Consider the following 10893-nt stretch of genomic DNA (forward strand, 5'->3'; position numbering starts at 1 on the left):
GGCAGGCAGCGGAACCACTGAGCTAAAACCTTGGCCCTGTCCCTCTTGATAGTCTGAACAAACTCTTGTCTTATGGATTTTGGTAAATTCCTTTACCACACACGTCACTGGCCCTCCGATATGCCTTCTGCCCCAGCCAAATGTACCTCATATCCTCACACTTCTTTCCTCTCTTCTGTGACCCTTGACTATGGCCCACTCCTAGCAGGTCCCCCGGGCCCAGTTGGCCTCCTAATCGCTTTCTCTTACCTCTAACTAGTGGGACCCGACCTCAACTCCAGATACCACTCGCTCACTCTCAGAACTAATCCATGCTAGTTAGTGCAGCACTGTTGGATCTTTGCAGTGTGGCTCCTGGCTTCCACTCATGCCGCTCCTCACTGCACGTCATGCTCACTTCCGGTGCGCACCGTGTTTCACACATCCTGGCCTCACTTCCGGAAATCCCCCCCGCCCCGAGTCCCTGCATTACCTACCAGAAAATGTTCTATTCATCCTCCAAGGTGCCTTCACATACCACCTCCTGGGTGACGACTTCTGTTGCAGTGGCAGGCTTGGTGTCACCTTCTGATCCTACAGTTGTTAAGGCAATGCCGCTAAACCTAGATTCCTAGAATGAAAGGTTTGAGTATTTATCAGAGTTGTTTGCTGAATTGTAAAGACATTACTCAGTCATCATTCCTCCCTGTTTTGCGCTTCTTAATGCCCCCAGTTTGTGTTTGGGACCCAAGTCACAAACTGTTGTATTCTTCCCTTGGCTTGTTTTGTGGTACTGGAGAGTGAACCCAAGGCCTTTGTACTGAGCTATATCCCCAGCCCTTTTTTAAATTTTTTTTTTTTTTGTATTGGGGATCAAACTTGGTTCCTTATGTTTGTGAGGCAGGCAGCAGAACCACTGAGCTAAATCCCCGGCCTTAATTTTGTATTTTGAAACAGGTTCTCACTAAGTGGCTCCAACTTGTGATCTTCCTGCCTCAGTCATACCCCCCCACCAAGTGCTGGGATTACAGGAGTGTACCACTATATCTGGCTCCTCGATATTATAATATATATATATTTTTTGTACTGGGGATTGAACTCTGGACCTTATGCTTGTGAGGCAGGTGGCAGAGCCATTGAGCTAAATCCCTGGCCCTGGTATTTATTATTAATGTTAGTGCCAACCTCCAGTGGGGACATGTAATCATCTTCATGCAGGTACTTCCTAAAACCACTAGAATTGTGCCCATCTCCCCTCCCAGCCACCAAAGGTAATGTATCTGCTAAGAGAAACATTCTTCTCACTTTCTCTTCCTGTCCTCCAAGCCCTAGCATTTCCTACATGGCAAGCTAACTTGAGCTCACCTCTCCAAGAAGCCTGGTCTGGCTAAGTTGGACCCTTGCTTCCACACGTACCTATTGTGTCCAGCAAGGCCAGGAAACTGCCAGAGAGGGCTGGTGTTATAATACATCGTCACCGGAGCTGTCCCATGATATTTAACCAGTAGTTCTTCTCCCCATCAGGTTCTGGTAGCACATTGAGGTCATCTTTGTAGCACTCAGCCCAACTGCCACTGTGCCAAGAACTGTGAGACACATGATCCTCCCTGGAGGTGCTTCGTTGCGGCTGCTTTTTCTCGGGAGAAGTTTCAGCTGTTTTCTTCCTTCAGGGGAGCTTCAAACCCCGTGTTCATCTTGGATGTCATCTCCTGGCTTCCTCAGCCCCTGACCCAGACACTGCTTCCAGCACTGGCCACTGGGCCTTTCCGGCACAGATCCTTCTGTCCCCCATTGCACATCTTTCATTCTCCAGATACGGACTCGCACAGGACATTGCCTTAAGCTCCAAGCCCTCGACTGGATCCTTCAGGTCTCCAGCGCATGGACAGATGTTTTGCACTCTTCTACATCTGATTCTAGTAAGCACTGCCTGATCCAGTGTTTTAACCATAAAGAAACGATAAGTGTATGAATGGAAATGCTTGATCTAAACATTACACAATGTATTGAAACATCATATGGTGCCCCATTAACATGTGTAATCTTTGTTTTTATGTATCAGTTAAAAATTAAAAAGATTTCGGGCCAGGGATTTAGCTCAGTGACACCACACCTGCCTTGCAAGTGCAAGGTCCTGAGTTTAATCCCCGGTGTCAAAAAACCCACCGATTTCTTAATGTTTTAAGAGCCTGTAAAGACTTTTGAAGACATTGGTTTAATTTATAATTGGAAATCAGTAATGGGGATGCTGAATTAGGCACAACATGGTTGATATTATACAGATCTTAGAAGAGCCTTAAGGTCAACGTACATATCTTTCAGCTGGGCATGGTGGGGCATGCCTATAATCTTACTTAATTGAGAGGCTAAAGCAGGAGGATCTTGGGTCCAAGACCAGCTTGGGAAATTTAGTAATATCATGTCTCAACATTTTTTTTTAAGGGCTGGTGGTATTACTCAGTGTTAGAGTGCTTGCCTAGCATGTATAAGCCTTGAATGCTGAAAAATAAAACAAAACAAAACTCTTCCCAGCTCTCTCACCGTGTACATTTGGACATGTGTGTGCCAGGATATACTTTGCTTCAGGATATGGTCAGTGTCCTTTAGCTTTGGGCTGTAGCCTTGGGAAAGTCTGGGGCTGAAGCCAGAGGTTTGCTCTGGTCCTATCTGGCCTCTGATACACATGTGATGCTGCTCCAATCATATCTTCTCTGGGTGTCAGATTCCTAATCTGCCTCCCTGAAGTGGGATTCAGGCTCTGGGTCCCTGAATGCACCCCCAGGATCTACTGTCCCTGCTCATAGAGGGCAAGAGCCTCTCTTCTACTCCACGGAGCTTGCAGGAGCTATGGGTCCGTGTACCTCTGTGTATTGCTCTTGCAGTTACCAGACATCAGACCTTGGAGGATTTTGTTTTGTGTTATAAAGCCCCCCAGGATTTGTAATGATCATTTTGTATGGAAACCATCTCACAAAGTGGTCTCTGCATTTAGCAAGCATGAATGAGTCAAAGAATACCAAAATATAGAGGTGTGCTCAGTCCTTTCTTTGCTTCCTACTCACCACACTCTGGTTACATTCTACCTTAGCTGAAGGCAGGCATGCTGGTACGTACCTATAATGCAGGCTTTCTGGAGGCTGAGGCAGGAGGATTGCAAGTTCAAGCCCAGGCTGAGCAAATTAGCAAGTAGGCAAGACCTTGTTTCAAAATAAAAAAATTAAAGGACTGGAGATGTAGCTAAGTGTGAAGGCCTTGGATTCAATCCCTAGTGCTGCAAAGCAACCAAGCAAACAAATAAAAAATAACCTGAGCTGACACCCCTGCATGGGAGATGAAGTAAGTAAAGAGAGAGAGAAAAGGAAGTGTGTGGATCAGGGTGGCCAAGGCAGGTGGAATACAGGATCACCTTTACTTACTCCTCTGATGCCACAACCCAGGTACCTTTATAATTCCAGCCCTGGTCTCTCATCCCCATCCCCTGACCCCTCTTCCTCCTTGCTTTCCCAGATTGACATTGCCTCTACTTACCCTTTGTTAGTAATCTCCCCATGTTCCCTAAAGCACTCATGGGAGTGAGATGACAGAATGACAACTATTGCTGCTGCTAGTCTTACTGCTGCTTGTTGAGCTCTTACATTGTGCAAGTGCTGTTCTAAGCACTAGGCACTCCATATGCCTGCCCTTCTTTCCTTCCTTCCTTCCTCCCTTCATCCCTTGTCTCCTTCCTTTCTTTTTTCTCCTTCTGGGGATTGAGCCCAGGGGTGCTCTACCACTGAGCTACATACTTAGCTCTTTTTATTTTTTACTTTGTAACAAAGTCTTACTGAGTTGCCCAGGCTGGGCTAAAATTGCAATCCTCCTGCCTCAGCCTTCCAAAGTTGCTAGGACTACAGGCATGTAGCATGAAGACCAGCCATGATATTACCTATAATTATATTCTATGTAATAGAATATGTAACAGGCATTGTTATTAATAATTTATAGAGGAAGCTGAGACAGAGAGCTTCTCCCTAAGCTGGGATTTGTCTCCAGCTGTCTGATTTCAAAGTGTATGCTCTTGTGTAAGAAGAGCTACTCCACTATGTATTCCTAGAATCTGTTTGCATTTTACCCACCTACAAGAAAGAGAAGAGAAAGAAGCAGACTTCAAAAGTATCCACAGAGACAAAGAGGTGCCAAACCAAGCAAGGTGTGATGGCCCACACCTGTAATCCCAGTTCTCTGCAAGGCTAAAGCAGAAGGATCACAAGTTTGATCCCAGCCTGGGCAACTTAACAAGGCCCTATCTCAAAATAAGTAAAATTAAATTTAAAAGGCTGGGGATGTAGATCAGCATAAAGGCCCTGGGTTCAATCCCAGTACCACCAAAAACACACACACCATCCCCAACAACAATAAAATAAAAGTGGTGCAGAACCCACAAGAGGCACCAGCATAGGCTATGGAAGGCTAAGATGTGCAGCTGGTGGGCAGTGGCAGACAGATGAAGAGTGAGTACATGCACCATGCACTATCCAATGCTGCAACCCCAGTTTAGTAGTTCACCAGGCTTTGGGCTATAAAAATGGAGCTGGATGGAGAGGGATTGAGAAGGCAAGATTCGGGGGCAGGTACTGGGAATCTTCAGGCCCCACCAGCCTCCTGAGCCTGAGACCCCTTCCTTGTAGGATTTTCCCCTCAAATTCAAGCATGGATTTCAGTTGGTTACTTCTACCAGGAGCTTTGAACTCAATCTCTAGCACACCCCACAAAGAGTCACCTTCCATGTTATGCCTGGATGGGAAGACCAGGATATGTAAGATTAATTTAAAGATGTCCAGATGCAAGACCACCATACCTTGAATCTCAACTTTCTTCAACTCTCAGCTCTTTGGTTGGCCAAGCCCACTGCTCACCCTTCTGTCCTGGAGGGAATACAATGACTTCTGAGAGAGGGAGAGGTCACAGTGGGGTGGAGGGAGAGGTGAACTGGATTCTGGTTAGAAGTTTAAATTCCAACCATCACAATATGGAACCCCCCATAGCTTTTGTGGTCTTGCCTTCCAATATTTTAGGCCTCAGTCTTTGCAAGTTAGGCAGCCTGGAAATGCCATGCTCACCCATTTCTCTCTGATCTTACATGTACTTCTCCAATATCAAAATGTTCACTTCCTACCTGGAAATTTACTCATTCCTCAAGGTCCAGATAAAAGACTAACTCCTTTGTAAGTAAAAATAGTAAAGAAACATAGTCAACTGTAGGATTTTAGAGAAAATGAGAGCAGACTATCTCTACTACATCTTTGTCCCTTGTCTATCCTGATCATCCAACTTCTAGTCTCAGTAAGGAGGGGGCACTTACTATAGTAAGAAAAGAGTTACTAATAGGTTTCCTAGGGCCCACTTATGGGTCTGGCTTGATCCAAAGCCCCAGAGTCTCATTAGCAATCTTCTCCCCACTCTGCTATCTAAGGACCATGATGATCTCAGAAGGCTGGGGCTTGAGGGATGAAGAGTTGACTTGGGAAATCTGAGTTCAGTATCCTGGGAGAGTCTGAAACTTTGGGCCAAGGAGACAGGAACCCATTTCTCTGCAGTGACAATGGGAATACCTGCAGCAAGAGCAGCAACAAATGAACTCAGGGGAAGTAGAAGTCCCCAAAATTTTGGTAGCTGCTCCCTGTAGATAGGAAAGTTACTGCTCTGTCCACATTTTCCTAAAATTTGAAACAAAATGTAGCTAGAAAACTGAACACGTGGATTTGGAGTAACATCAGAAACATGGTAGACTAGGAGGTCCTAGCCCTTAGATCTCATAAAAAAAACAATGATCTAGCAGCTTTTCATGGACTTAAATAGCTCCAGAAAGCTCCAGAGTTCAAATAAGGAGAAGCGGCAGCCAAGTATACAACAAAACTCAATAATAACTTCACAGGAAAGACTAAGGACATTTCATTTTTCCCATGTCATTCCCATCTCCAAGGATGGTACACATCAGAGATGAGAAAATCCCATTTCCACAGGTTCCTCTTCAGGGGAAAAGAATAGCAAGAGGACCCCAGCAACTTTTACCAACAGTGAAATCAGCAACCTTCACTGCCACTACACATTCCCTTTGCCTTCACTGCCAAAGATCTCTATGGTCTTCACTACCCTGGACTCCAGCTGATGGAGCCACCTGGAGCCCAGTGATATTCTACCTTCTTGGAACTAGAGTCAATGCCTCCTACACTGGTACCCCCAAACCTAAAACCACTGTGATTCCTCACACACTCACCAGCACTCTTTTTCCCACCTACAAGTGAAAGACTTTGCCTACAGAAGCCATCCATAATATCTGGATATCATGACTGCCTCTTCAAATGAAACACTAATATAGCAAGGAACACTAGAAACTAAGGAAATATGACACCTCTAAAGGAACACAATACATTTCCAGTAACTCCACAGAAAAGGAGATCTATAAATTACCAGCAAGAAATTCTTAATAATTGCATTGAAGCCCTCCAGAGAGCTATGCAAGAACACAGATGGATAACTCAGCAAAATCAGGGGAATACATGAACAAAATGAGAAGTTTCACAAAGACTGAAATAATAAAAAATGAGTGAACTGAAATACCAAAGCTAAAGAATACAATGACTGAAATGAAAAAATACAGTAAAGAGATTCAAAAGCAGATTTGAGGAAGGAACAGTGAACAAGAGAACAGTCATTTGAAAAATTTCAAATGGAAAATAGAAAAAATAGCAGCAGTGTGTGGCAATCCAGAGAGCCCCACCCCTTTGGCACAGAGCAGCAGAGGAGCCCAGCAGTGCATGGCTGTTTCGTGAACCTGCCCATTTGGTGCAGAGCAGGGGAGGAGCCCAGCTGTGCAGGTGCCAAGACAGCCCACCCCCACAAACAAGAGAAAGAGGGCCTAGATGAAAATTGAAGCCCACTGGAAAAGTGAAGAAAATCTGCAATAAAAGCACACCAGACCACTGTAGTTGCTAAGTTGGAGGGATCAGCACCTCCCATCAGAACCTGAGCTATCTTCAGGGGAGGAGCAGCTGGAACCTGCATTAGAACCTTGCAGAGATCAACCCAGCAGGAGGTCAGTGATCTCAACTTGGGCCTTGCAGCCAGAAATCAGCCTGAACCTCAGGAGATAGCTGCTGGCTTGCTGAGATTAATTAACATAGATCTGCTCATGCCTGCCCATGCTGTCTATTGTGTCAGCAGAGGCATACCCTGAAGGAGGCCCTTTATTTTCTCTTCCTTTCTCTCTCCTCCCAACTTTGTTCTTCATTTCTTTCTGTTTTTGTTCCTGTCCTAACTCCTATTTCTTTTTTTTCTCTTTTTCCTTCTCTCAATTGCCATTAGTTTTAAAAGGTGATTACACTTTCTAGCCTCTTGTATATATTTTGTTTTGACTTCTCCTCTTCTCTTCAACAGCTTCCTAGATTAATAACTACCACAAATTGTCATTTTTCTAAACCGTGCATTATGCTATTGTTGATTGTGACTGTATCACTTGAGCTAAAGTGTTATGATAGATCTAATCAATTGTCCCTCCTGGTATTATGAAAATGAAAATGTCTCAGAGTAATTAGTGATAGGGAAAACCTCAATAAGTGAAAAATTTAGGAAATGTCACAATATAAGATAACTTCTGCTCCTCACCTGCTTAGTTCAGAATTAACTGGTACCCAGAGACAGCTAGTCTCCCCACAAAAGTTTGTAAGTGTTAGCTTTGTTAATCAAACAGGCTCCCTTCCCCCTGGCTGGAGTAGGTAATTGAATGAATCTAAAAGGTAACTTCCCTAACAAAGAACTGCATCCAGGTTGAAATTCAACTGCCTTGCTATCATGTTTTGGGTATCTGTGAAAATGCAGTGTAACCAACTGAGTAAGATCAAAGCTGTAAAACCCTGTAAAAGTAAGAGTTGTAGCCCAATGGGGGAGTCGATCAGGGCACCGCCATCAGGTGTGATCGATCTCCATCGATGGAGTAAACTTTTTTATTTTACTTCCATTCTGCTGCCTCTCTGTGTGTCACTTGCTGTCTCCTTCCATAACATTAGAAACCCAAAACCTAAAGACCAGCTATATCTGGAAGGTTGAAGTATTAACCCAGGAATTAAAACAAGGACAGTACCAACAACAAAAATAGAAATGAGAAGACATTTAAACAAGGCACAAACACAGACTTCCAGCTCACCGAAGATAAATTCTTGGGGAAATGAGGTGGGAAAGTTTGACAGTCAACCACCTGGACACTCTGAACTGATAGCACAGGAAGTAACAAAACAGATGAATGAGGCTCTAGAAAAATTCAAAACAAAAATAATTTCCCAGATAACTACAGAGATGGTGAGTAGAGTGAAAGACATGATCAGAGACTCTAGAACAGAAACAGATTTTAAAAAATAGATGAGCTCAGGACCATGGAGGAAACCATGAATGCCCAGCATAGGAAAGAAATGGAAAGCATGAAAACACAACATAGGAAAGAAATGTAATCCATGAAACTGATCCAAACATATATCCAGGAGATTAAAAACTCTACTGAAAGTTTTTATAGCAGAATGAGCAAATATGAAGATAGAATATCAGATATAGAAGATGGGATTGCAGTCAATGACCATGAAAAGAAAGATCTCATAAATAGTAAGGGATCATGAGAAATCAATTCAACAGCTCCTAGGTGATGCAAAGAATAATATAAGACTGTTAGGAATCAAAGAAATAGAAAGTACAAATGACATAAAAAAAAACTGTTCACAGAATTAATGACAGAAAACTTCCCAAACAGAGGGAAATACTTTGACATACAGATAAGTTAGGCATATAGGACTCCAGATAGCCATGATCAAAAGAAATCTACACCTAGACATATAATAAGATTCCAGAAACCCAATAGAAGAACAAAATACTAAAAGCAGTTACAGAAAAGAAACAAATCACATGCAAAGGAAAGTCCATCAGAATCACATCAGACTTTTCAACACAAACCCTCAAGTCAAGGAGAGCCTGGAGTGAGGTATTTCAAGCCCTAAAAGAAAATAACCTCCAATCTAGACTGATGTATCCTACAACACTCTCTTTCAGAATTGATGGGGAAATAAGATACTTCCACAACAAAGAACACCTGAGAAATTTCATGAATACCAAGCTCTGCAAACAATTCTAAACAATATCCTGGAAAAAGACAACAAAGGTCACAATTCCATTAGGATCAAAAGAGCAAATACACAAGGCAAGCCAAGAAATTAAAGGGCGAGGGGGGACAGGGGTATGAGGAAAAAATAAGAACCAAGATCTGTTATGTAAAGGTACAAGATCCCAACGATGAATGTAACTGTACTGTAGACTTAAAAAGTACCAATAAGCTCAGTAAATTTTTTTAAATAAAGGGAGGGGGGAAATAAAAGAGCCAACAACAGGAAAATTACAATGAAAAGTCAGTATGTATCAGTTATAACCATCAATGTTAATGGCCTCGATTCACCAATCAAAGGAAATAGACTCACAGAATGGATTAAGAAGCATAATCCAACAATATGCTTTATACAGTAAACCCACTTAATTCACAAAGAAATTCATAGATGGAAAGTACAAGGATAAACAGTTCTACACACAACAGGAGCCTGGAAAAAAGTGCAGGGGTGGAGGGTGTTTAGCTGTCTTATTTGCAGATAAAGTAGATTTCAAACCAAAACTAAGAGACAAAGAAGGCTACTACATCCTTTTAAAAAGAATAATACAAGAGGAAGAAATGACAATCATAAATATATATGCACTCAAGAGCCCTGTGCCACCATGTTACCCTCCAGGTGTGAGTGCTAAGGGCAGGGGTGTGGGTCCTGCCACTTCCAGGCCACAGCTCCCTGCTGTGGCCACCACTGGGGCAGGAGGTGGGGCTGGCATTGAAGCCTGTTCTGGATCCGGTACTCTGCAGTCCTGTGAGTCAGACATGCCTGGCAGGGAGCACAGACTGCCAGGCCTGTGCAGACCTTACTGGAAAGATGATACCTGATGAAATACCTATGTTTGACCCAAGTCTACTCAGACAAGTGGACTGGAGCCAGAATACAATTATGTTTTCTCCAGCTATTTCTCCAACACATCCTGGAGAAGGCTTGGTTTTGAGGCCTCTTTGTACTGCTGACTTAAACAGTTTTTTGTTTTTTGTTTTTTAATGTACTGGGTCAGCTGACGGAGACTGGAATTGTCAACCCAGAACAGTTTATGACATCTCCTGAATATATAAAGAAATCTGGGGATTATTATGTTATCATTGTGGAAGATGTGTTATAATTGTGGACAGATTGTTGCTATAGCAACTCTGATAATCAAACAAATTCATCCATTCCTGTGCTAAGAGAGGAAGAGTAGAAGATGTTGTTGTTAGTGATGAATGCACAGGAAAGCTGCTTGGCAAATTATTATTGTCAACCCTTTCTTTGTTAAGCAAGAAACTGAACTGTTATAAGATTACTCTTGAATGTCTACTACTAAATGTTGATTTCTATAAAAAGTTTGGATATACAGTTTTTGAAGAAAACTACATGTGCCAGAGCTTTACAAAACTCTATTAAGAGAGTTGTAAAGGAGCTGATGTTGCTGCAACCCAGTGGCCTCCATCAATGTTGAACTGAAAAATACATTGTAATATCCTAAGTATAATGACACTTAGATTACCTGGGGCTGGTGGGCCATGCTGTGAGTTTAGATTACAAATAAATATAATAACGGGGATGATTTTTAACCAAATGAATATACTTTTAACTTGAATCTTTTCTTGCATTGTATTTTTCTAAAGTTTGGCTTAAATACTTGGTAGTGAAGAGTCTGAGTAGTAAGGAGCTGTGTTGCTCATTTTAAAAAAAAATTGACTAAGGCTCTTTCTTATCACATTCATAAGTATGTTTCAAAGAGACATTATGACAT

General features: G+C 42.6%; 1 protein-coding gene and 1 pseudogene across 1 annotated transcript in view; one reads left to right on the forward strand and one right to left on the reverse strand.

Annotated features, from left to right (window-relative positions):
• LOC104853895 (olfactory receptor 10AC1) overlaps positions 1–3529 on the reverse strand; it is a 6260-nt gene extending 2731 nt beyond the window's left edge. Inside the window, exon 1 of the mRNA XM_010612106.1 lies at positions 3508–3529. Coding sequence (XP_010610408.1) covers positions 3508–3529 — 22 coding nt within the window. The remainder of the gene's footprint in view (positions 1–3507) is intronic.
• Positions 3530–9968: 6439 nt separating this feature from the next.
• Positions 9969–10541, forward strand: LOC104853897 (annotated as a pseudogene).
• Positions 10542–10893: the final 352 nt, after the last annotated feature.

Source organism: Fukomys damarensis, unplaced genomic scaffold, assembly GCF_012274545.1.
Source record: "Fukomys damarensis isolate Sample0158 unplaced genomic scaffold, DMR_v1.0_HiC HiC_scaffold_17, whole genome shotgun sequence".
NCBI lineage: Eukaryota > Metazoa > Chordata > Mammalia > Rodentia > Bathyergidae > Fukomys > Fukomys damarensis.